At 34.5% G+C, this 25,846-nt stretch overlaps 5 protein-coding genes across 8 annotated transcripts; 2 read left to right on the plus strand and 3 right to left on the minus strand.

Annotated features, from left to right (window-relative positions):
• Window positions 1-355: 355 nt before the first annotated feature.
• Window positions 356-4,790, plus strand: LOC140966989 (potassium transporter 26-like). 3 transcript variants are annotated; one of them, XM_073427314.1, is made up of 6 exons: window positions 356-458; window positions 1,368-1,836; window positions 2,194-2,244; window positions 2,330-2,643; window positions 2,835-3,204; window positions 3,301-4,790. In XM_073427314.1, exons 2-6 carry the CDS (start codon window positions 1,797-1,799, stop codon window positions 4,116-4,118), a joined length of 1,593 nt encoding a protein of 530 aa, XP_073283415.1. In that variant the 5' UTR covers window positions 356-458; window positions 1,368-1,796; the 3' UTR covers window positions 4,119-4,790. The 3 variants fall into 3 exon arrangements, with proteins under 3 accessions (XP_073283415.1, XP_073283414.1, XP_073283416.1); XM_073427313.1 differs by lacking the exon at window positions 356-458 and adding an exon at window positions 955-1,185; XM_073427315.1 differs by lacking the exon at window positions 356-458 and adding an exon at window positions 1,106-1,188.
• LOC140966990 (ubiquitin-conjugating enzyme E2-17 kDa-like) lies at window positions 4,350-6,831 on the minus strand. The gene is made up of 5 exons (XM_073427316.1): window positions 6,649-6,831; window positions 6,489-6,567; window positions 5,302-5,429; window positions 4,851-4,955; window positions 4,350-4,727 (listed from the first exon to the last, which is right to left on the minus strand). The coding sequence occupies exons 2-5, from the start codon at window positions 6,556-6,558 to the stop codon at window positions 4,584-4,586; spliced, it is 447 nt and encodes a 148-aa protein (XP_073283417.1). The 5' UTR covers window positions 6,559-6,567; window positions 6,649-6,831; the 3' UTR covers window positions 4,350-4,583.
• Window positions 6,832-10,022: 3,191 nt separating this feature from the next.
• LOC140966987 (probable inactive receptor kinase At4g23740) lies at window positions 10,023-13,527 on the minus strand. The gene is made up of 3 exons (XM_073427311.1): window positions 13,145-13,527; window positions 11,369-12,627; window positions 10,023-10,909 (listed from the first exon to the last, which is right to left on the minus strand). Exons 2-3 carry the CDS (start codon window positions 12,570-12,572, stop codon window positions 10,251-10,253), a joined length of 1,863 nt encoding a protein of 620 aa, XP_073283412.1. The 5' UTR covers window positions 12,573-12,627; window positions 13,145-13,527; the 3' UTR covers window positions 10,023-10,250.
• Window positions 13,528-17,059: 3,532 nt separating this feature from the next.
• Window positions 17,060-20,735, plus strand: LOC140966986 (uncharacterized). 2 transcript variants are annotated; one of them, XM_073427310.1, is made up of 4 exons: window positions 17,060-17,116; window positions 17,554-17,583; window positions 18,361-19,998; window positions 20,261-20,735. In XM_073427310.1, coding segments are annotated over exons 2-4 (2,046 nt in total). In that variant the 5' UTR covers window positions 17,060-17,116; window positions 17,554-17,582; the 3' UTR covers window positions 20,668-20,735. The 2 variants fall into 2 exon arrangements, with proteins under 2 accessions (XP_073283411.1, XP_073283410.1); XM_073427309.1 differs by lacking the exon at window positions 17,060-17,116 and having other exon boundaries at window positions 17,140-17,583.
• A 346-nt stretch (window positions 20,736-21,081) lies between these two features.
• Window positions 21,082-23,896, minus strand: LOC140966988 (uncharacterized). The gene is made up of 5 exons (XM_073427312.1): window positions 23,497-23,896; window positions 23,335-23,387; window positions 23,078-23,242; window positions 21,583-21,684; window positions 21,082-21,377 (listed from the first exon to the last, which is right to left on the minus strand). Exons 1-5 carry the CDS (start codon window positions 23,717-23,719, stop codon window positions 21,240-21,242), a joined length of 681 nt encoding a protein of 226 aa, XP_073283413.1. The 5' UTR covers window positions 23,720-23,896; the 3' UTR covers window positions 21,082-21,239.
• Window positions 23,897-25,846: the final 1,950 nt, after the last annotated feature.

Consider the following 25,846-nt stretch of genomic DNA (forward strand, 5'->3'; position numbering starts at 1 on the left):
GATTTAAGGAAAATTTCAATATTATTAGCTAACACACCGAACTTTGGATGATTAATGACTTTTTTCTATGGTTAATTTTAAAGGCAAATTTTATTTAAGATTAAAACTACATGTATTCCCAATGCAGATGCATGAAGTCAAACTTTTTTTTATCAACTCTCTTCGATTGCTCTAATAATTCCGTTGCTTTCATACTTGCAACCTTTCATATTCTCGGCTATTTATTATTATTATTATTATTATTATTATTATTATTATTATTATTATTATTATTATTTTTTGTAAGATCAAATTTTTGTATGATAAATAAATTACGTGAGATTTGTTAAATAAATTTTTATTACAGTAGAAATAAAAGTGGAAGTTTCTGCTAAGAATAAAAATGATGATGCCCATAAAATTATCTCAATGGAATATTTTTGCCCAGAAAATATTTGCCTTATACTCCACAATCATAGGTATGAAATTTTAATTCTTTTTTCCCCCTATATTATAGATACCTGAATTTTCAGATATGGGTTACTTGATTTACGGCGAATTAGCCCTTTTTTATGTTTAAAAAACAGCATCTAAGGTATGTCTTTTTTTTCGATATATATATAAATATTATGTATAAAATATATTTATTTATCATGTTCAATGAATTTCAAGAATTGTTTATTGTTAAGATCCTTTGAGTCGAGGTTATTAGGATGGAGTTACTCGAGATGGATGAATTGTAACTTGTAAGTCATCGGCAGAAATGTTTATTAATAGGATTGGTAGAAAAGTTTGGTGGAGTCATGACCCGTGGTAGTAAGATTTGAAGATCTTTGAATGTACACGTTGTCCCATGTAATTCCTCAGTGTTCTCTAACATCCTCTAATTTATTTTATCGACATCCCTTCTAAAACTCCTATGTTTATTCCCCTCCATATACTTCTTGTCTTAATTATTTATTGTTATTTTTTTTTGGGGGGCTTGCAAACACTCACCCACACTCCTCTCAAAATATGCATGCAACAGCAATTTTATAAGTCCTAATTCCTTCGTTCTCTCTGACGATTTCTTTCCTTTTCAAATGCTATTAATACTCTTTCTCTCCACCTTTCTCCACCCACGTATATCAACACACAATCTTAATGAACATGGAGGGAGACGAGGAGGTCCCGCGATTTAAGAAATTGAATTCCATCCCCGAGAAGGTGGTCAAGTGCACTAATTTTAGTTGTTGAATGTAATTTGCCAATGTAGTGCACATCTCATTTTTCATTTGTTAGTTCAGATGATTATTTTTATGTATATATGTTAATTTATTTATATAGTCAAATCATTGATGTAATGAAAATGCCGATTATAATAAGTTCCTTTCTTTTTTTGTGTGTAGGAATATGATGCAAAAAACACTTTGCTCCTAGCTTATTAAACACTTGGAATCGTGTATGGAGACCTAGGGACTTCTCCGCTTTATGTGCTTCCCTCTTCTCTGCTTGAAAATCCCACAAGAGAAGATTTTCTTGGTATCTTTAGCATCATTTTCTGGACGTTGACCGTTATACCCTTGATCAAATACGTATTCATCGTCCTTCGTGCTGATGATAATGGAGAAGGCGGTACTTTCGCCTTGTATTCGTACCTATGTCGCCATATAAAGTTCCGAAACAACCTCACCATTCAGGATACAAGGCTCCCATCTGATTCAAATTTGATTTATTATCAGCAAGGAAGCACTATAAAGAATAAGAGCAAGGCTTTTATTGAGAAAAGTAACACTGCTCAGTTTCTTCTAACGTTTTTTGTTCTTCTTGGCACTTGCATGGTCATTGGAGATGGAGCTCTTACACCAGCAACTAGTGGTATGCATTATATGAAAATCATAACGGAAATTTTCCATCATACCTGTTTGAATCTTGTTGATTTTTTTAAAAATGGACAGAAATAGGATCTTGTTTTTTATGTTAGAAAGTTACCAATAAGAAGTGCAAAATATAAAGAAGAATATAGTTGTGTTGGTATCTGTTAAAATGTAGAACTATCGCCAAACTCGAGATTTCTTAGGAACTTGTTTCTGACAAATATGAAGAGTTAGTTATATTCGAAACCCTATAGAATTAACCCCTTTAGCATTTGATCAATCGGTCTTGATATATATTTGAAATTTTTATTTCCTTCTCCCATTTTCATCTTGAATGTGTTCTTCCCCTTTGCTGCAGTTCTTTCTGCTCTTTCAGGAATTCAGACACTTTCCCCAAAGATTACAACCAGTAAGATATATGATGTGTTTACTCACATTATACAGTACCATGATATTAATGGTGCAAATCCTAATATTTATTTTTTTCTCGTCAGATTATGTTGTTCTCATGGCAGTTTTTCTTCTCGTAATTTTGTTCTATTTCCAAAGATTTGGAACAAGTAAAGTTAGCTGCTCTTTCTCTCCAATAATGTTTTTGTGGTTTGCTACAAATGCTGCAATTGGACTCTACAACATTGTCAACTACCATCCCTCAATCCTAAAGGGCATTTCCCCTTCCTACATGCTCAAGTTCTTTCAAAAACGAGGCCGAACCGGCTGGGAGCTCCTCGGTGCAGCCTTTCTGTGCACGTCTGGTGCTGAAGCAATGTTCGCTGATTTAGGCCACTTCAACAAAAGATCGATCCAGGTTAGAATGAAACAACCAAATAGCACCGATCAGTGTTCATTATAATCTCACATAAGTTCTACAAGTCATGGTGGAGCGATTTATAAGATTGCAAGGCTTTCCCACCTAATGCATCAATATTTCGGGTTCAAAATTTACGTTTGGATTATTGTTACAGATCAAGTTAAGAAAATAACGATTTTCCGATGCAGTTGGCTTTCTCTACATTTGTTTATCCCTCGTTGGTGTTATGTTATTCTGGAGAAGCGGCTTACTTGATCCAGAACCCAGAAAAATTAAGCACCGCATACTATAGCTCCATTCCCACTCCGGTGTACTGGCCAATGTTCGTTATCGCCACCTTATCTGCTGTTGTTGCCAGCCAATCTATGATAACTGCAACATTTTCTATCGTTAAGCAATCTCTTGCTCTCGGATGCTTCCCTCGAGTTAACATGATCCATACGTCCTCGACGCACGAGGGTCAAGTCTATTCTCCAGAAGTGAATTTCATTGTTGGGATTCTTTGTATTGCTCTTGTTGTGGGATTCAAACAAGGTGTTCAAATAGGCAATGCATATGGTGAAAAATTTTCTCTGATATCTTTTATTCATGTTATGATTCATCTGATTCAAGATTTCCTGAGTTTTTTTTTTACGTCTTTTTTCTGTTGTGCAGGCGTTGCAATCATATGTGTGATGCTTATAACAACATGCTTGGTGACACTAGTGATGTTGGTCATTTGGGACACAAATTTCCTTTTAATCTTATGCTTTTTCATCCCGTTTCTTTTCGTTGAAAGCTGCTTCTTATCAGCAATGGTAAACAAAATTCCACTAGGGGGATGGGTTCCATTCGCAATTGCCTCTTTCTTCATGATCATCATGTTATCTTGGACCAGTGGAAGAAGCAAGAAAACAAAATATGATTCTGAAAGAAAGCTCGGATTTGAAGAACTCCACAGAATCTTATACGAAAGTGACCTTCACCATCCTTCCGGTATATGTTTGTTCTGTGCTGATCTTGTAAATGGAATCCCACCAATTATCAGACACTATATTCATAACACGAATTCTCTTCGGGAAATCACCATCATCGTAACCATTAGAACTCTACCAATCAAGACTGTGCTACCGGAAGAGCGGTTTGAGGTCGGGAAAGTGGGGTTCGACGGAGTTTACAAATGTTTGATTCAGTTCGGCTATAAAGATGAGCAAAGTTTAGCAGGAAATGCTGTTGGATTGATCGTGGAGAAGTTGAAAGAGATATCAGAAAGTACAGAAGAAGCCGAGAAACTCGATTCCGCACTCGAGAAAGGGGTCGTCTTTGTGACGGGAAGAACGATTCTCAAATCTAAAGAAAGCAATGGTTGGCTGATCCGTTGGACTATAAATTATCTCTATAGATTCTTGCAGAAGAACAGTGTATCGGCAGTTACGTCACTTAGAATTCCTCCCGACAATTTCTTGCAAGTTGGTATGTTGTATGAAATATAAGGAATGGAGTCCACCACAGGGAGTTAGAAGGGCTTATTGGAGTTTGATCTTGTTTGTTTCTGTTTAGTTTTAGCAACAGTAATGTATGATTCAATACATGCACGTTATGTATGGAACAAATTAAGGATAATATAATGTCAGGAATCATAATCAATTCCATCTTGTGATTCGAGAAATTTTCTTGCCAAATATGAATAGTTCTGAATAATTAATAACATGCCCACAAATTGCTTCGAGAAAAGAAAAAGATCATACAAGAGAACAAGCGTAATATAGAAATAGTGCGAGACATTTCAAAGATCAACTAAACATGAAGGATGAGAATCCATGGGCACTTCTTGGACCTCTATTTTGTCCAAATCAAGGACTTTAAAGATAGATTTAAATTAACTATATCATACATAAAATACAACGAGAAAAGTAGTTGAAACTGGCCATCCCCTTGTCGAAACTGAAACATAGTTCTTACCCCATAGCATATTTCTGAGTCCAGCTCCTTGCGGTGGTCTCATACTTGCTCCGGTCTATCTTGTACATATGAGCAATCTCAGGCACCAAAGGATCATCAGGGTTCGGGTCCGTCAACAAAGAACAGATAGAAAGCAACACCTAGAATTGGAAAAAATCATTTCAACTACTGTAAGAAAAGTGAGAGTTCGTTCAGCGGTATGTTGTTATTGGTGAAAGTTGATTGATCAAAACATAATTGGGAGAGTAGGTAATAAATACAACCTTGGAAATAGTAAGGGCAGGGCTCCACTGCTCCTTCAGTATGTCAAGACATATGCTTCCATTGCTGTTTATATTTGGGTGGAAAACTTTTGTCCTAAAAGCAACCTGTGAAAACAAGATGAATACACAACATATTTAAATTTATTCACAAAACAGCATAGTGAAAGTTAGGGAATGATAACAGAAGAGCAAATCTAATGGCCGAATCATTAGGATCAGGGGCAGATCTAGTAGTGTGGCTCGCAGGGGAATGAATTATTTCCTGTAATTTTGTGCAACTTTTATAATACAACAAGTTTTACCACCAAAAACCCATTCAGTCACCCCACTTCACCCCACATTCCATCTATCTTGAATTCGTAAATCCACCTCTAATTTAAATACACAACTAACACAGCCCTTAAAAAGATAAGAGAAACTGAAAGTAGAAAGACAAGTCAGCGTGTAAAACCTTTGGAGGCTTGAAAGGGTAGTCAGGAGGAAAATGAATGGTAACTAGGAAAACCCCACCGGCATATGGACTATCTGGAGGACCCATGATCGTAGCTTGCCAGTGAAACATGTCCTCAGCCACGGGACCTGAGATATATGCCAAGTGGAAAGCAAAAATTAGCATAACAAAATAGAAATTTTTTTGTGTTTTCTCGCACATGTAAATCATTCATGATTCTGAAGAGGGTAGTTTGCCGGCTTCAATTAGCTGCGAAGAATTAAAAAAATGGAATATTAAATTTGGAAAATTCATCAGAATCTCATTCCACTTTCTAATTTGGGCCAAAACACGAGATGACTTGGGTATCCATGAAAGATAAACGGACAAATGATGCGGTAACATGAAGAGATGATATTCGGAGATCATTTTGTACATCCATAACTTCAAGGATTGTTTATAAGATAAAATCCATGATATCAAAATCTCACAACAGCAATAGCTAAAAAGAAGCCTCGATCAATCCCTTATGAATAAATCACAAATCTCGATATGAATGGCCATTTCAAGAAAGAAACTGGTCACATCAAAACCTTTACCGACTCATTAATTAGCCCGCCTAAGAAACATATATACAAAATCCCAACAGAGAGTAAACTAGCAGAGAGCATGTTAAAGCCACAACCCAAGTTCATAAATCTACTTAATGCATCAGATTTAGATAGTTCTCCTGAAAAGCTTCTTTCTCAATTGGACAAACAACTTATCAAACTTCCAAAGGACCAATCCATCATAAAAAAAAAGAAGCTCATATAAACTAGTTATTCATAATTTTTTTTTCAAACTTCATTATGTTGCATATTAGGAACAAATTTCTCTAAATTTGAACCATCAAGGGAAAAAATCCAAGCATTTATCAAAGTCATTCAGGGACCAAATTGAACAAGAAAACACATAAATAAAACACACTGAACACGAACATCAAATTTTCGCAAATGCAGCAATGAATTATCCAAGACCCTCCATAGAAAAACTTACATTTCTCCTAAAAAAAACTAAAAAGAGAACTGATTAAATAACCTCAAGTAGCTTCAAGTAAAAAAAAAAACTCATAAAATATTGTTTCCCAAAAACCAAGTTAATAAACAAATCAAAATCGAAACTTTTTCTTTAGCGTAATAATTTTTCCACACAGAAAATTAATCTACCAGCACTGCAAGACGTAGGAGGATCCTTCTGAAGATCTTTGAGCTCCTTCAAGATCCGCTTTGAAGCCATGAGCTTTTCCTGTTAAAGAAAAAACACAGATCCGTTTTCTTTACAAACTTTGTGGGGGGAAAAATCAAATAAAATTGTCTGAAATCATACCTCGGTGAAAGATTGGATCCCCCTACAGGCCAAGTGAAAATAACAAATTGCAGAGAAAACGTCTGCTGCGTTCGGAAATGGGCTGTAAAGGTTTATTAATTAATATTTATTAAAAAATTTAAATAAGTTGAAGAGTAGTTCAAGTTAGGCCTGACTACTGTTCCAAAACCTATGGTTCCGATTTCAATTAATCCGATAATAACTGCTTGGATATGGTTCCGCTTCTCGTCACGGTTACGATTTGAACTAAAATTTATTATTTTAATTTACTATGAAATTAATCATTTAACAATTATATTGTAAAATGATATTGATATTTGTTTTTTATTTATAAATAAATAAAAATAAGGAGTTAATTTTAATTCATATAGATTAAATTGTTTTAATTGCATAATCTAATGTTTTTATATATACTACAATATCTTAAAATTATTTTAAAATTCATGTTACGGTTACGGGTCATTTAGAAAGGTAACTACAAAATCGAGTTTGTGAGGTTCGGATTTGAATTACTCAGAAAATATTTGAAGCTACCAGAAACTCTACATTCACTCTCGATTATATCCAAATATAAGTGAAAAACTTTCCGAACTAAAAAAAATTTCACGGTAAGTAACAATATAATAGTTAATAGTAGTTAATTGTATAACGCTGTCAGTACAATAATGCAAGCATGGTGTTAGAATATATTATCCGATAATATACAATATAACAACAACAACAATAAGTGTAGTATTTTGATCGCTTTTTTAGCAAAATAAGTATAACACTTCAACAAAAATTATTTCGATATACAAAACATGGAATATCATAAATATTCGATAACTAAAATGGTACTTCGATAAATTATTTTAATTTCCCACTTCACATAAACACTTCAAATCTGACTATTTTTTGAATTTAAAACGTGTCTCGTGATATACATGCAAAGTTTGATAGGAAAATTTCGAGGAAACATCTAATCCAAGAGTCACGTCGTCACTATAATTATTCAATAAATCAATTCATGTGCCCATCCCAAATTGTCTCAAAGGCGTATAGACACATTACTTCCACTCGGAATGTTCAATCTATTACGAGGGTGTTAAGATTGAGATTTGGACTTTACTCAACCCAAAAGCTAGCTTAAGGGAAGAGGATTGTCCAAGTCTATATATTCAACTCTCAGTAAAATTTATCTAACCGATGTGGGACACCTAACACACCCCCCCACGCTCAGGAATGAACATCTATGAAGTTTACAAATGACCCACTTATGGGCAGAACGGGTGGCCCAACTATGGACAGTCCAACGCATAACGGTGAAATCTAAGCTCTTATACCATGTTAAAATTGGGACTTGAACTTACCTCAACCCCAAAAGCTAGCTCATGGGGGGAAGATTGTCCAAGTCTATATATACAACTTCCAGGTATTTTATCCAACCGATGTAGGACAACTAACACACCCCTTTAACCCAGGAATGAATATCTGGAGTGTGAAGTGTACAAATGGTCCAACTATAGGAAGAACAGGTGGCCCAACTATGGGCAGTCCAACACATAACGGTGGAATCTGAGCTCTGATACCATGTTAAGATTGAGACTTGACAGGTGGTATTATCTTATAATATATCCAATGGTGTCAGCCATTCATCATCCAAACACATTTCAGGAAAAAAGAGAAAAGAAAATGATATAAGCAGTCCACATAAATTTCTTAGTTGAATCGAGTCAAATACTACCTAAATGCATAATAGTATCATTCCCAACTTCATGAGCATCTACGCAAGAATCTTGAACAAGAAAAGAGATGCCCTTAAATTTGCTGACCTCTTGAAAGATCATCAACCAGCAAGGCCATTGAATCAGTTGAATTTGTTTCTCATCGAGGGTCGATCTCCTGGATTTATTTGGATGCACTATAGTGCGACTATTGTCATCCTCCTCACAATTTTATTTTCATTCTCATCACCATTTCCAATCTCGACCTTGTTGAAACAGACGTAAATCCAGTGTGGAAAATACTGGCTGGAAGTATGATCCATCGCTGCCAAGTCTCTCTTTAGGCCGATCATTTCCATTAGCAGCATTCCAAAGCTATAGGCATCGGCTTTGTAACTAAGGGACTCCACCAATACTTCTATGGATCAATTTCGGAGCCACGTATCCTGTCGTGCCACGAATGGCAGTGAGAGTGGCTGTATTTTTATCCGTGGAGTAAAATTTGGCAAGCCCGAACTCAGAGATTTTCGGGGAAAAGTGTTCATCCAATAGTATATTATGAGGTTTAATGTCAAAATAAATCTTTCTAAGATGATATTTAAAAACTGACTTCTTGGTTTACTACATGGAAAAAATCAAGAGATGATTTGAATCGATTGTGCAAAAAATTTATTGCAGTTTGGGTTTTACTTGGTCGTTATATAAACTGATTTTGTTACGAGTAACTACATAATTTTATTATATATTTATGACAAAGTATGTTATTTTAAAAAACATAATTTACTATACACACACGAGTTAATTACACTACATGGGGTAAAAGAATTTTATAACAAAAAATATATCATTTAAAAAGCACAATTTATTTCAACAATTAAGTCACTGTCTGAATCTGAATAATCATAAAACGTAGATGGAAAACGAGCTCTCATTTGCGAATTTCTTTTTGCAGTGGTTCTAGCAGCTCTCTACCTTACCTTCTTCACAGTTCAATCAGAACAGACAAAGAAAATCAAGAGAAGATTGAAATTTTTTTGGTAGATTATAGAGCTCTTAAACCTACTAGATTCCCTTACACTGATGTAAGGAAGATGACCAATGAGTTTGGTGAAAAATTGGGTCAGGGAAGTTATGGTATTTTTGATAAAGGAATACTGCCCAATGAAATTTATGTTGCAGTAAAGGTCCTCGATAATTTTCAGGGAAATGGTGAGGAATTCATAAATGAAATTGGTACAATTGGAAAAATTCATCACCGCTTGGTGGGCTTTTGTGCTGATGGATTTAAACGAGCTCTCATTTGCCAATTCCTACCAAACGAATCGCCAGAGAAGTTCATCTTCCAAGAGGGCCGTAAGAAAAATCCCCTTGGTTTGATGCTTCTCAACCTAATATCATAAAAACTGGTTCTTAATCGATTTAACAGCCTAATACAAAGATAAAGACAGCTCGAGTCTGAGATTGACATATGTGATGTAAATGTCATTTTTCATCGATAAGAGCATGAAAATATCATTCACATATGGATCAAGCTATTCTCATGTCATCAATTCTTACGAGTAGCTTGCTAGTCTTTTTTACTAGTAATCGTCCCACTATCCTAATTTGCATAATTAGTAGTAAGCATTTGCTGGAACAAAATCATATTAATCACATACCATAGAAAAAGCATTCTTAGCAAGACAATTATTTGTCCCTCATAACTCCTGTAAAAATTTGCGTCGGCTTACAGCTAATCGGACAAAATACTCGACCTAGACATACATGACTCTCCACTTAGAGGTTGACAACTTTTTGAACCCCAAATACAAGCACAACACTGAGCAAATAACAAAACCATGAAAATATCTACTGAATATATTGTTCATTCACTATAAAAAGGAAATATTAGGTAACAAGCTAATTTTGGAACTGATTTGAGGGTCCAATCTCAGCCAAATGTGGAGTGGAAGCTGGAGATCTGTTTCCACCAGATGGGCTGTTCCCTGTATTAGCACCTCTAATTTCCTCCACCATTTTAACCACATCCTCGATGTTTGGCCTCTGTTCAGGCATTCTTTCCACGCAACTCATGCCTATTTGCAGCATTGACACCATTTCTTCCTCTATATTTGGATACCTCAAGAGCTCGACATCAAAAACTTCACCGGTCCATTCCTCACGAACCACAGAATGAACCCATCTGACCAGGTGGATTATCTCCTCACCGCCTGATGAATATACAGGGGATTTCCCGGTAAGGAGCTCCAGTATGAAAACTCCGAAGCTATAGACATCTGATGCCTGTGTCACTTTCCGAGTGTCGGTGACTTCCGGGGCACGATACCCTGTTGCCCGTATTGCTGGTGGTGTGATTGGATTCATTAATGTCGCTAAACCAAGATCACAAACACAACCATACTGTTGGGAGTTAATGAAAATATTAGAGGCCTTTATGTTTCCGTGTGTGAGCTTCCCACCAGTTTGCGAGTGGATGTGAGCTATGCCTCTTGCTGCACCGATTGCTATCTTGAGTCGAGTTTCCCAATCTAAAGGGATCCGGTTCTCACCTCGTTTTGCTGCAAACTCATACATTTGTCAGTTTTATTATTGGCCAACATTAACGCAACTGTGATGCGATTTTATAATTAGAAAGATTTTCCAGCCATATTATTCCAATCTATGTCACCTCTGCGTAGAGGAGATGAGAAATATCAACAAGAGTGTCATTAGTTTCCCCATCTTTTATCACGTGTCAATCCTATATGGAAGTGAGTTTTTTCCTTCAGTGTATTTGTATTGCATTCTCTTCACTATATTTCTCCTATTCATTACATACATCTCAAATCTAGGATGATCTCATTACAGCTATTATTTCTAGCACATGAAACCAACAATGTGTTAAAAAATTCAAATTTTAATTCAAGCTGGCACTAGAATCTAGCTTCTATATATAAAAAAAATCTGTCTTTTCAAGTGAATCAAGGAACCAATAATGCCACCATAATGACAAACACAATAAGTTAAAAACAGCATACCATGTAGCAATGCCGACACGCTTCCTTGATTGTAGTAATCATATACCACAAGCTTTTCATCCTTGGAATAGTAGTAAGCCCTTAATGGAGCCACATTTTCATGCCTGATATTTCCAACAATCTTCATATGTTGCTCAAAGTCCTTTTTTCCAACAATAACCTCCTTTAATCTCTTTACTGCTACTGTTGTTGCATCCTCTAATGCTGCTTTATACGTAGTACCAAATGTTCCCTTCCCAAGAACCTCGGCCGAAGCCCTCAACAAATCTTCAAGGTCAAATGCAAGATTGCACCCCTCAAAAAATGTTAGCCGGCCACCATTCCCTTGACGCTCGGAAACAGTTTTCTCTTTCTTATGGGAAGCCTCGGTGGTCGATTTCTTTTTTCGCTTCTTTCTGTGGGAAACAATTAGTAGCAAGGCAATTAACACAAATGCTAGTGCACAACTGCCTAAAATGATTCCCAGAATGGTCGATTGACTAAGTTTTGACTTATGTTTCTTTGGTGGAATTGTCGGTGGAAGAGCCGGAGGCACCGGATTCTCTGATGAAATTAAATTACCAAGAAAGGCAGAACTTGGAAATCTCTTGAGGTATTGAGGTACAGCTCCTGTAAGATTATTATAGGACAGATCCAACACTTGCAGAGTCGGGATATTCAGATCAGGAATATCGCCAGAAAGCGAGTTATTGGAGAGATTCAGAACTACCAATTGAGTCAAATTCAAAAGGGAGAATGGAACACTCCCATTGAAAGCATTGTTGGACAAGTTCAACACAGAAAGGTTCTTCCAAACCGAAAAATCCAACGGCAAAGGACCCCGCAAATTATTGAACTGGAGATAAAGACTCGTCAAGTTCCCGAGCTTCAAAACATCAGAAGGAAACGTCCCACTAATACCATTTGATTTAAGACTCAAGATCTGAAGCCCCGATAACCGGCCAAGAGTGTTCAATGGAATGCTGCCTTTGAATCCACTAGCAGGCAAGCGAACCGCTATGACTCTCGAATTATCATGATTACATGTTATTCCAGTCCAGTTAGAGCATACAGAAGTTCTCTCATCCCAATTCACCTTACGAACATGATTAATGTTATCAATAAAATCCAGCAACGCCCGTTTATCTTCAACAGGTTCAGCTCTTGCTAATAAGTAAAGTGTACCATATACTAAAATTGCTAAAAAAATAATCTTGATGCCCATTCCTTCTCTTACAAATCAAAATAGCCTCAAACAATATTCTCAATCTCTGCCATCACTACATCATTTCAGAACAAAGAAAACTCCAAATTAAAAAACGAACCACCATTACCAAATATTATTACATATTGAATATTTTATCAAGAATGTAGCCCCACGTGTAGAAAATTCCAGAGACATGTTAGGTCAACAAACCAAAGTAATTAGTAACGTCTCAAATAAAAAGAGTTAAAAAGTTGAATAAAAAATTACACAGATCTTTTTCTTCCCACCTTCACTGACTCTAGACACACTGTTCATCCAACTTTTTATTTGTTTCTTTCCGCCAGACTTTGACAAAACTGTACGTAACACTAATTCATTCTTTATTTTCTAAATCTTCAATCTTTCATAACAAATCAAAGAACGAATCTCATAAAGCAAACAAACGAAGCATAATCTGCAGAAACATGCTGAAATGTAGCTGTTGGACGACGTAGATTGGATTAAAACTCAAAACTTTTCGAAAATCACAACTAAACTTCACCATCCTACGTCTGAATCTCCCAAAAACGACACTGAAATCCAAAACGTACCTTCAAGCCAGCGATCAAAGAAATCCCCCCTCAGCCGATGTCACCAACCAAGAAATCTGAAACTCTATACAGCGAAAGTTCCAATCCAAGAACAACACATCCAAAGAATTCAAAAAGAACCCATCATTAAAAGTAAAATCGAGTCACATAAACACCAAACACAAGAATCCAAACACTCCGGTTGGTGATAAAGAAAAGGGGTGATTTCTTGCTTGGGGGAGCGGAAATGATGGGAGGGTAGGTGGTACTGAGTGGACAAAGCAATAAATGTTTGCTTCACAGAATGCTAAGGGGAGTTGTTTGTTTACATGGCGCGGGAGGAATGGGAACTGCACGTGCTGTATCGTAATGTCTACCAGCTACTGCAGAGAAGAAAATGAAGACTATTAAATTAAATAATCAGTGTCAAGTTTTTCCAGATCTAGTCCACCTAATCTTATTTACTGTAACAACTTCAAATATATANTCAAATTACATAATACTGAATCATCTGATTTTAAATCTTTTAACTAATTTTCTATAAAATAAAAATTCAAGTTTACTAGTTTATCATACGTGATACTTATATGTTATTTAATTATGTAAATAATTTTAAAATACCACCAATATTTGGTATACTGAACTTTTTGCCTATGGAAAGCTGACGTTTTTTTATTTAGAGATTATAATTATTAACTGGATGGGACATTGTGAATTTTATAATATTTGAAAAATTAAAATGTAATTTAATTATCATAATGCCATAATAATGCAATTTTAAAAAAGCAACAAGGAGAGAAAAATTAATTACTTAATTAAATATATGATTTATCGTCTTGAGTCGTATAGGAGGTTGAATATTATTATCATAATGGTGGAATAATTTACTTCTAAGAAAAAATAATGTTTTCTTGGTTTTTTTTTTTGAGTTGGAGGAGTGAATTACGTATATCATCGTCGTAAAAAAATCTAAAATTTTTCGGGTTATTGAAAATTATATTTTGTACAATTCAACTATTTTAAATCGTATAGATACTTAATATGTATGTTATGTTTTCGTGCATATTTTTATATGAGTGAGTATTGCGCTCCAATCTAAATTATAAATAAAAAAAATATCTGATATTAGTTATTGACTTTTTATTCAACTTCAAAGTTTTACAGATTTTATAACAAATTATTTTCCCAAAAAAAAAGTCTATGACAAATTTGAAAGCAATTTTGAGTTTTTGACATATAGCTTGAATTTTAATTTTAATTTTAATTTTAAAAGTGAGATTTATATGTAGAAAGTGAGTAATACGAATAATATGTACTAATTTATATAATATGATTGCTAAAAGATAGAGAGAGAAAAAGTTTTTTTAGAAAATAGAGAGAGAAAAGAATTATTGTAATTATCTTTAACTGATTTGAATTTATAAATAAATAAGACCATAAATAATTTGAGGGGGGGAAAATAAAAAAAAAACAAAAAGTTGATTGATTTGGTCTGGACAGGGAAAAACTTGAGAAATTCACCAATTACTCGGAAATCCGAAGCATTAATACCATGTGAGGATAAGTAAAGTAGGTCCATATGATTTATAGAAAAAGACATATCTATGACAGAGGTAGATACATAATTATTTTGATTTGACTTAAAAAATAGATATAATATGAGTAAATGTGGAAAAAATATCAAATTATCGAAATATTTTTTTTTATATCCTAATCTAGAGGTGAGAGAATACTCGAATTTGAGTCAATATATGGAAAATTCCAGTGAAATCATTGAACCAAGCCTTCGGTCTCCAAATTATCGATATATTGATATTACTATAATAAAAAGAATAATGTTATAGGTACAACCAAAAGATCGTACAACGATATTTACAACAATAATATCGTGATATTTTGCTATTATATCGTGAGATTTTGTTATTATTAAATGAGATTTTGTATTGAATTTATCGTGAGATTCGATAAATGAAATTTTTGTATTGAATTTTTTGTGTTGTAAGAATTGTTGTATGAATTTGATTGTACGTATAGCATCACTCTAATAAAAAATATCAAATTTATCGAAATTTTGGGTAAATCCAAATTTTTGGTAAGTAACTATATGTAATTCAAATATTTTCGTTATATATCGAAATACTAAAATAATATATATAAATTTAAAAATAATAATGTTAATTTTTTTTAAAAAATAAGATATTTTTTCGATATAAAATAGTATATACCGACACCGTAACAAAATCTTAGTATACCGCAACATTTCGATATAATTTGTATGTTAATTATACATACCGAAAATCTCGGTATACAACGGAATTTTCGGTACTCTATCAGCATAAATAATTTTAATATCTTAATTTTTTATACGACATATAGTATGAATTTTTCGTTACGGTACGATATATAGATCATAGATGTAAGACGATCACATAAATGTATATTTTTGAAACGGTTTGATCCGATTTATGCGTAAAATGAAAAGTGATATTTTTTTACATAAAGTGATTTGTCTTATAAAATCGACACATGAGACAATCTCACATTAATTTTTTTATGAAATTATGATCCTAAATATATAAATTTGTCTGTTTTTTAGTACATATTAAGAAATTATTAGAAAAAACCAAGTTTACGAACAAATTTGATATTTTATTTTTATTTAATTCATAAAAAATATTTTATATTTTGCAATATTTAGTCAATAAAAGCATATTAATAAAAATATATAATAAAATAAAACTAAATATAGAAATTGGACTGTACATAAAAAAAAAAAATTCAAATAAGCCTGCAAGAAATTTAAGGTCCCATGCTAACTTCTTCACGTTGTTTAGTGCTAACTACTGTTGATAAGTGATATTTTGTTCTTTCTCTCCCTCAAATATGTAATTTAATCTTGTAACCCTACCTCCATTAAAAAACCAGACTGTACCCATATTTTCTATTAATGGTGGGTTCAATATTGTAATAATAACAAAACTATTTTTTAATTTTGATTATTGTAAAACTTGAATCAAACACTGAAACTCATCATTCGCGTCGATTAATGAATACTTGAAAATTATTTATCATGTGGAAATGGTTGGATTTTATGTTCCTTTTTCTTAGTATATCTTGCAATTTAAGTTATTCGAGGACATGTTATGTGCTAGATGTATGAGAACGAGATCATAATTACGTCATTGATAAGTTAATTGGTATGACCAAAAATGAGATTACGATTCTAACCTTATTTTTACTAATTTATATTAAATTCGAATAAAAATTTAGATAAAGAAAAAATACACATATTAATATATTTTATTAAAAAATATTTCTCGTCAAATTATAATTAACATCAAAAGGTAATATATGCATGTCAAAAATCGTTAATATATATTAAACAGTATAATTTATTTATGCTCTTACAAGTAGGTCTGGTCTTTCCCCAAGCAAAACCTTACTTTCTTGCGTGTATCTGTGCCGACCATGAAAGAACTCAAGACCTTTTACATAATTTAGGTTATTCTCTACTCGAGAAAATGTTTTTTAAATCCGGCTCTATCCTAATTACTCCAGACTCGAGTCCGTACACAGAAATGTACGGCTCATAACTGATGCAAGTAAACCAAAGTAAGAGCTCAAGACCTTGTACATAGTTTAGGTTATTCTCTAATCGAGAAAAGGTCTCACAAGATAGAAATGCTTGACACCCTGAGCAAATGAGCTCCTAACAGAGTTTATCGAGCCGAGCTCATAACAGCGTTTGTCGAATAGTAGAACTTAAAATACATTGACTCGAACTCAAACAAATATGACTGTAAATAAAATTTTATGATAATAAATGTGAACAAGAAGATAAGCTTTTTTACTTTAAAAAATAAAATAAAATAAAAATATATAATAATAAATGAATATTGGTAAATAACAAAATATGTATAGTAAAAAAATCGCCAAATTATCGCGAGAACTCAAGCGAGTTTCCAGATCCGCAAGACCTCCGAGCATCTCTCCGTAAGCTTTTATTCTTCCCATTTCCTCAATTTCTCGCTGTTCTGCTTCCAAATTAGTATCAAAATTTGACCAAGTTTTGAAAATTTCTTAAATCAATCAATTGCGTAATAAAAATTTGGGCTATGGATTCATCGCAGAAACAACAAATTGCAGCCCTGTGAAAGTTTCTCAGATCGATAGATTTTAGCTGTTAAATCATACTTGTAGTAAAAAAATAATTGGGACTCAATTTTGTTTCTAGTTTTAGCTGATTGTGTGTGTGTGTGTGTGTTTTGGGGTAAAGAAAGCGAATTTATTGAGTTGGTGATTGAAAATTGTGGAAATGGGTGTTTCGGGATATGATTATTTACTGTTATGGATAATATTTCTTACTCATTTTGGATATTTTTTTAGTTTAATTTATTTAATTTTTTTTAACATTTTAAACACTGTTTCAGGCGATCATCATCTGGGCATTTCTATAACAAGTGAGTGGTGAATTTTGCTTCACAACTTGAACTTCATTGAATTGTTGTTATATATACGGTTTTACTTAATTATCATGTTTTATCATTCATATTTAATTGCATTTTTCATCTGCCGAGTCCTGCTCGTTGGACTGGTCAGTATTATACATGATAGTCCTGCTTATTGGTTGCGGTTCTTCAAGTTATGAGTGTACACAATAGCGATTCGGGAGCAACAAATGCTGATACATTGATTGAAACTGGTGATTGGACTATTTTAATTTAAGGTGTAGAAATTTAAGTTGCAGATTTATCACTAGCTATAGTTTTGGTATATCCGTAGATGTCTGTCCTTACAATACAACCACCAGAATTTCCACTAAAAATTTGATCTTGCTGTTTAAGTTGGCTACTCCTGCAGTATAAGGGTGTGCAGATTTATTTCTTGAAAGGGACTTGAAATTTTAATGGATTTAATCAAAGCTGCTTTGATGAGTTGAGTATCATTCAGGCTAAAACCTGACTTGCCTCAGGACATGCCTTATCTTGTTCTAACTAAGGCTAAAGTCCTATTCTAATGCTTTGCCCCCAAAGAAGTTAGCCACCGAAGAATAGGTTGTCATAATAAGGATATTTGAGGTTCTTGATCAAGTTGGCTATTTGTTTCCAATGTCATCACTTTATTTATTCAGAATACTTGTTGTAAGAATGCAAGTACAATGCAGTAATCAAGAGTTTCAAATACCAATTTTACGACTGGTTTGACTAGGGACTGATTTTTCATTTTCTTTCTGGCAGTGGTTAGAGAAAAAGATGCTTGCTGGGAATATGCTGAAAGGTTGGAAGGAAACAAGGTGAGATGCAAATTTTGTGATAGAATACTCAATGGCGGCATTAGTAGGCTAAAACATCATTTGTCTAGACTTCCTAGTAAAGGTGTAAACCCCTGCACAAAAGTTAGGGATGATGTAAGTGATAGAGTAAGGGAAATCCTATCCTTGAAAGAAGATGATAAAGAAACTTCAATTGTTAAAAGGCAAAAGATACCAGAGGTTGCATCTCCGGTGGCTGTCTGTGTATCTACTGTAAAGGCTATGGCGGCTGCTGAAGCCATGCCTGTGATAGGTAAAGTATTCCCTTCTGTCACTTCGCCTAGCTCTTCTTCAAGAAATGACCAAGAAAATGCAGAGAGAAGCATTGCCCTTTTCTTTTTTGAAAATAAATTGGACTTCAGTTTAGCTCGTTCCTCGTCTTATCAGCAAATGTTCGGTGCTGTAAGAAAGTGCGTGAACGGATTTTCAGCCCCATCTGCTGAAACCTTGAAAACGGCTTGGTTAAAGAAGATCAAATCTGAAATGACTTTCCATTCGAAAGATAGTGAGCGGGAATGGGGTATGACAGGTTGTACTATAATTGCAGAAACATGGACGGATAACAAATCAAGGGCTCTGATTAATTTCTTAGTTTCGTCCCCCTCTAGAACGTTTTTCCACAAGTCGGTTGATGTGTCTTCTTATTATAAAAATGTTAAGTATCTCTCTGATTTATTTGACTCTATTATTCAAGATGTAGGCCCAGAAAATGTAGTGCAGATAGTTATGGATAATTCTCTGAATTGTCCTGGGTTAGCCAACCACATAATACAGAGTTATGGAACTATCTTCGTGACCCCCTGTGCCTCACATTGCATGAATGGGATCTTGGAGGAGCTTTGTAAAGTGGATTGGATCAACCGGTGTATTTTACAAGCGCAAGCTGTTTCGAAGTTCGTATACAACAATTCATTGATGCTTGATCTGATGAAAAAGTTCACTGGAGGACAAGAAATCATCAGGAGTGGCATTACCAAGTTTGTTTCAAACTTTCTATCCTTACAGTCTGTGTTGAAGCAGAAATCAAGATTGAAACATATGTTCAATAGCCCAGAATTGTCTGCAAATTCGACATACTCAAATAAGCCTCAAGCTGCGACTTGCATCGGAATCATAGATGATAACGAGTTCTGGAGAGCAGTAGAAGAAAGCGTTGCTGTATCTGAGCCGTTCTTGAAAGTTTTGAGGGAAGTGTCGGGAGGAAAGCCTTCTGTGGGTTTCATTTACGAGCTGATGACCCGAGCTAAGGATTCTATAAGGACATATTACATTATGGATGAGATCAAATGCAAGACGCTTGTGGACATAGTCGATAAGAAGTGGCAAAACCATCTCCATTCTCCTCTGCATTCAGCTGCGGCCTTTCTGAACCCAAGCATCCAGTATAATCCGGAGATCAAGTTTATTGGATCTATCAAAGAAGAATTTTACAGAGTTCTTGAAAAACTTCTTCCCACTCCCGATTTAAGGCGAGATATGACAAACCAGATTATTCTATTTTCAAGGAAAAGCGGGATGTTTGGTTGTAACCTTGCTAAGGAGGCAATTGACTCTGTTTCACCTGGTAAGTGCTAGATAGAATTTAAAATTACGACTGATATGATATATATTGATATTATTAGATAAAAATTATTGGATACAGGATTAATGATTGTATCCTAATATTTTAAGAGTTGTAGCTCTTAGGCCATCGTCCAGTGGATGTAGGCATTTATACTGAACCACGAAGCCATGTATAGTGTGTTCTATTCACTAGATTTATACCATTAACAGTGTCCGTTATGTTTAACTTCTCCTATTCAAATGAATCTTGGTGCGATGTGCAGGAATATGGTGGGAGCAATTTGGTGACGCTGCATCTACGTTGCAACGAGTGGCAATACGAATACTCAGTCAAGTCTGCAGCACTACGACATTTGAGAGGCAATGGAGCACATTTCAGCAAATCCATTCTGAAAAAAGAAACAAGATCGACAAGGAAACATTAAACGACTTGGTTTACGTAAATTATAATCTGAAGTTGGAAAAGTATTTGAGATCAAATTCTTCAGAAGCAGATCCTCTTCAACTGGATGACTTGGATATGACTTCAGAGTGGGTGGAGGAGACTGAAATTCCTAGCCCGGTTCAATGGCTTGACCGGTTCGGTTCAGTTCTGGAAGGTGGAGATTTAAACACAAGGCAGTTTAGTGCTGCTATATTTGGTGCGAATGATCATATTTTCAACTTGTAACACGTGAAGAGTTTCCATGCATCTGAGCTATATTGTGGAGTTATATATACGTTGCTTTCTGGTTTTAAGTGATAAGGACAATAGCTAGCGGCGAGATAGAAGAGTTTCGGGTGTTTAGGTGCAACAATAAACGTACACGTATGTCATGTCCAAGCAATTTTGTCCCATCACTTTTAGTCAAAATCTTTTCGAGGTCATAGTTATTCAAGGGCACAGTTCGAAACTCGAATGCAGCAATCTTAAATCGAGGGGCAAGCCTTGTTGTGTCAATAAGCCTCAACTAAAAGGTCTTATTTTTGAATTTAGACCATAAAAGAAACTATATCATATGCAGGTTGTTTCCTATCAATGGTCATGGCAACAAAATTTTAACTTTTCAACGGACAGCAACATCCAAACATCGAACACAAGAAAGAAAAAAACAAAACAGTCGTCACTCGCCAAAATCTCTATACAAACAATACAATAAGTATCTTCACAAATAAACTTTACAAGTACAAGAACCGTATTGACTATACTACCAAATGAACTTTAGTTTGATGCAAATCCATAATGTTCCAAGTATAGCTACTTCAAGATGTATTATTGTTAAGGAAATGAGCCAATGCCTTCTCCGTGTCATTGTCATTCATGAACAATGCTTCTGCAACATTGTTTGATGAGAATCCCATCTCTCGCAGGAGAGTAAATCCATTTGCAAATTCCTTAACCTGAGGAGAAACAATCGCCATCAGTTACAAGCATAGACATGGCTAATTTTCAGCTCAAGAAGTAAAGCTAACACAACCATATACTTCTTTATTTCTTAATTTTCTTTATTAATTTCACGTCTTCATTTTTACACGCATGTATGGTGCATGAATCCAAGCCACAAGTGTTGAGGGAAACATGATAAGAACTTTAAGAATATGTCACCTTGGTCGGATTGTCTCCGTAGTTTGCTACTGCAAGTGGCACAGTGTCTCTGCTAAGACCCGCTGCTATGTATTTGCTAACTATGGGATCTGTAGATGGACCCTGCATCAAATCCAATTGTTATGCCGCAACAAGATATGACTTCACCCCAAGTCAGGGTTTTCTAATACATGACCAAAACTGAATTATCTATGTATGACATTTGAGCACTAAGGGCATGATTGGTACATGAGAATGAGGTGGGAATGGAATAGGCATTCCCAACCTCATTCTCATTTCCATGCTTGGTTCTCCATTGGAATGAGAATAGTCATTCCTAATAGGCATTCCTACAATTTTGGGTTGAGTTTACCCATTCCCATCCTCGGTTGATTACATCCTACATGTAGGGACACTACCCCCATGATAGAATCAAGGGCTCAAATTTAACCACACATACATGAGGTCCACTAATTTTTTTAAAATCACATATGTGTGTCTTGTCTATCCAAATCATGTGGAGGCAGTGGCCCCACATGTACATCGAAGCTACCTCTCCATCCTCCAAACTTTCCAATTTAATTTTCAAATAGGAAAGTTTCCTATTATTTACTTTTCATATTTATTATTGTACATATTTATCAATTTATTCTATCATTTTTATTTTTAAAATCTTTTAATAATAAAAATTTTATCTTTGTTTATAAATAATTATAATAAATTAATACTAATAATAAATAGTAGCAAAAATAATATTAGTAAATAAAATGATAAACGATAATTTTATAAGAACAGTAAATATAAAACTATTATTATTATTATTATTATTATTGATGATAAAAATAAATGNAATCTGACAACAAAACGGAGGATCCTAATACATTGAGGAAAAAATATCCAACTCAAGTACAAAACAAGTATGCCAACTGTTCTACCAAAAATCATGTAGCATTTTTCCTGAGATGTGTAAATAAAGTCTTTGACACAATTACTTCTAACACATGGAACTCAACAACAATTTTTCAAATTTGAAATATGACAAATTCTCTACTATACTTGAGACTATATTCTCCACTATATCAACTAGGAACTCATCATTTGCGTCTCTCCGAATATTTTTTCACATACCCCTTAAATATTTAGGGATAAACCCAGATTTAAAAAACATTTTTGTTTCAGTATAATTCGCGTTTCGATAATAATGTTTTATAGAAATGATCAAAAGCCAAACATGTGGCTTTTCTGGCTTTTTCTTCAGTTTCACCTTAAAAAAAATAATAAAAGCTCGTTTTACAGATGTATCCAAGCATACATTTTTTTTGTTTTCTTTTAGAAAACCACTCTTTAAGAAACCAAATTTTTATGTCAAGTGCCTGCGTATCCGAACTTTGCAACACATAAACATTGGAATAAGCAAATATACAGAATAATACTTCATAAACTATAAAACAAAGACAACAATACCGAGCAATCTGACTATTCATTTGTTGAAATTAACTAATAAAGCAAAACTTACATGTGAGGATGCGGCTTCGGTTGGTTTGTTCATAGAATTTTCCAACCCAAGTCTGCTCCAATTAGGGTTTTCCTTCACTGCTTCAGCTATAACATTTCTCTCAAATTCGAAATCAAATTGGAAATTGCTTCGAGGGATCTCCCCAAGTTGAGGCAACAACGGAGGCTAAGAAATCATAAATCAGTAGAAACTCAAATTCAAGCACACCTTACAAAAATTTCTACGTCTTAGTGAGCAGATGATAAGGAAATAAATACCGGCGGCGTAATTTTATACTCAGGTTTTATAGCAACCCTAATCCCAATTCCAGCTGCAAATTGAATACCACCAAAACAGGACAAATACCATCAAAAAACAAATTAAAGCTGAAACTTTTCCAGCATAAATCCTCAAACAACATAAAGGAAAAAGAATAACACAGCTAGTTGGAGAAGCTGGGGCGTTCAGAAACGGGGGGTTCCGGGCCGGTACTCCTACATGACCGGCGGCAGATTGAGCTGATCCGCCTCCGATCTTGGGATAAAGAGATAATGGTCGACCATACATGGGATGAGCAGCGGCTGCCGATGACGGGCCGGACGCTGGCCTACTGAACGACGGGGTTGGCGAATCGTATGTCAGGTTTTTGAAATCATACTCCATCGCAACAGGTGATTAATAAAATATTCTTGAATTTGTGTGTTTCTTGCTCGATTGGAACCAATTTGATAAATTTTCTGTATGTAATTTGGAATTTTGAAGAGCTTTTTGATGGAATCATGGAGATTCGAAGGAAGCGACTGAAACTATTCGCGATTTCGTAATTAGCTTGTTGCTTAAGCCTACTTTATTATAACAAAGGAAATTTTTAAATACTATACAAGTAACTTACATATAAACGATAATTCGTGTGTATATATTTTTAATTTAATTAATATTTTTTAAATATTTGAGTAATTGATTATGATTAAAAAATATTTAATTATTTTTGGTATTTATTAAAATTGGTTCTTACAAAAAAAAAATTAAGGTGGACATACAAACCAAGAACTCTCGGAAGTAAATAATTGTTGATTCTTTTATCGTTTAATTCCTTAAATTTCTTCAATTTTTTTTTACTTTCTTGTTTATGCCTTCCTCTGTTTGAAACTAAGGCAAAAACTTGTGTGAGACGGTCTCACGGGTCGTATTTTGTGAGACAGATATCTTATTTGGATCATCTATGAAAAAATATTATTTTTTATGCTAAGAGTATTACTTTTTAGGCAAAAACTTGTGTGAGACGGTCTCACAGGTCGTATTTGTGAGACGGATATTTTATTTGGGTCATCCATAAAAAAGTATTACTTTTTATGCTAAGAGTATTACTTTTTGTTGTGAATATGAGTAGGGTTGACCCGTCTCACAGATTAGGATCCGTGAGACGGTCTCATATGAGAGTCACTCTACTTTTTATTGTGAATATCGGTAGGGTTGACCCGTCTCACAGATAAAGATTCGTGAGACTGTCTCACAAGAGACTTGCTCTGAAACTAAAGGTTCTTGGAAAGTTTCAGCTCAAGGAATCAATTCAGGAGAAGAAAAATAGACTAGACTCTCTAGGTATGTCATATTACTAAACATCTATGATTATAACAAAATTAATAAATGATGATCGCAATACAATCCAAATCTTTTGAATTATACGGAGTTTTGGTGTTATGTTTTGATCATTTGTCACATAAAAAAAACAGGGCAATCGTCATCCGGATAATTGCTCCTGCAACTTATGAGAATCCGATGTGTGACTATGCTTTGACACCATTCATAACATCGAGTGAGTACTGCTAAATTATGTTTATGTATGTGACTACAGTGGTAGAAGATGGATCAAAGTGGAGTATGGGGCAACGTCAATTGTTCTGTTTGGGGCGTGCTTTACTAAGAAGAAGCAAGATCTTGGTTCCCGACGAAGCAACTGCATGCATCTATTGACAATGCTTACGTACCGACATGATCTTGCAGAAGATTATTAGGACAAAATTTACAGACCCATGTAGTTATCACAGTAGCACATAGAATACCAACTGTGATGGATTTTAAATTATAATATGGTTCTTGCCATCAGCAAAGGTGAGTATTTGTACTACATCCTTTCCTACTTACCAGGAAACATTTTTAGAAATAAATCTAAATTATATCCGTGTACCACAGGAAAACTGGTTGAATATGATGAACCGATGAATCTAATGAAAAGAGAGGATTCCTTGTTCGGGCAGCTTGTTGAGGAGTATTGGTCTCACCACGACTCTGCAGAATAGGAGTGAAACATCTATTGCAGGAAAGTGTATGTTTGTTTGGTAGTAATTTAGTTTTCATACTACAAAAGTTCTTTAGATGTAACTTGTTCATGAATGAAAACTAGAGGGCTCGTAGGAAAAGGTTCAAGACCTTGAAAAAAATTTAATACACACCATGTCAATCTAAAGTATTAAGAAAAACGGGAGATGAGTTCAGCGGAAGAAGCAGTAAGCCGACATAAACATGATAATCGGGAGAGAATACAAGCGACTGGATAACTAAATTACTAGAGACAATCTAGCTTGGAGACTTCCAGCTTAAACGAACCGAATCGAGCCAGATATGATGAAAATTTAATGTTCGCAATAGATATATTCAACCTCGAGCTCGATTCAAATCTCGAAAAATTCTAAAAAAAAATTCAAGTTCATTTCGAATCAAGGCTCAGGTTCGAGTTCAGCTCAAAAGATTAGAACATGTTCGCGAACTATTGATTGAAAATAAATATTT

This window comes from Primulina huaijiensis, unplaced genomic scaffold (assembly GCF_012295235.1).
Source record: "Primulina huaijiensis isolate GDHJ02 unplaced genomic scaffold, ASM1229523v2 scaffold20931, whole genome shotgun sequence".
NCBI lineage: Eukaryota > Viridiplantae > Streptophyta > Magnoliopsida > Lamiales > Gesneriaceae > Primulina > Primulina huaijiensis.

Coding starts and splice junctions, on each gene's coding strand:
- LOC140966988 (XM_073427312.1), bottom strand. CDS start 23,719: ATGGAGTATGATTTCAAAAACCTGACATACGATTCGCCAACCCCGTCG. Junction 21,685..23,077: donor CCGAAGCCGCATCCTCACAT/GTAAGTTTTGCT, acceptor GATTTGATGCAG/GGTCCATCTACAGATCCCAT. Junction 21,378..21,582: donor ACGGAGACAATCCGACCAAG/GTGACATATTCT, acceptor GTTTCTCCTCAG/GTTAAGGAATTTGCAAATGG.
- LOC140966990 (XM_073427316.1), bottom strand. CDS start 6,558: ATGGCTTCAAAGCGGATCTTGAAGGAGCTCAAAGATCTTCAGAAGGAT. Junction 5,430..6,488: donor TCCTACGTCTTGCAGTGCTG/GTAGATTAATTT, acceptor CATATATCTCAG/GTCCCGTGGCTGAGGACATG. Junction 4,728..4,850: donor CTGCCCTTACTATTTCCAAG/GTTGTATTTATT, acceptor TTCCAATTCTAG/GTGTTGCTTTCTATCTGTTC.
- LOC140966986 (XM_073427309.1), top strand. CDS start 17,439: ATGGGTGTTTCGGGATATGATTATTTACTGTTATGGATAATATTTCTT. Junction 17,584..18,360: donor TCTGGGCATTTCTATAACAA/GTGAGTGGTGAA, acceptor TCTTTCTGGCAG/TGGTTAGAGAAAAAGATGCT. Junction 19,999..20,260: donor AATTGACTCTGTTTCACCTG/GTAAGTGCTAGA, acceptor TGCGATGTGCAG/GAATATGGTGGGAGCAATTT.
- LOC140966989 (XM_073427314.1), top strand. CDS start 1,797: ATGGTCATTGGAGATGGAGCTCTTACACCAGCAACTAGTG. Junction 2,245..2,329: donor TTCCCCAAAGATTACAACCA/GTAAGATATATG, acceptor TTTTCTCGTCAG/ATTATGTTGTTCTCATGGCA. Junction 3,205..3,300: donor TCAAATAGGCAATGCATATG/GTGAAAAATTTT, acceptor TCTGTTGTGCAG/GCGTTGCAATCATATGTGTG.
- LOC140966987 (XM_073427311.1), bottom strand. CDS start 12,572: ATGGGCATCAAGATTATTTTTTTAGCAATTTTAGTATATGGTACACTT. Junction 10,910..11,368: donor CGTGTCGGCATTGCTACATG/GTATGCTGTTTT, acceptor ATGAGTTTGCAG/CAAAACGAGGTGAGAACCGG.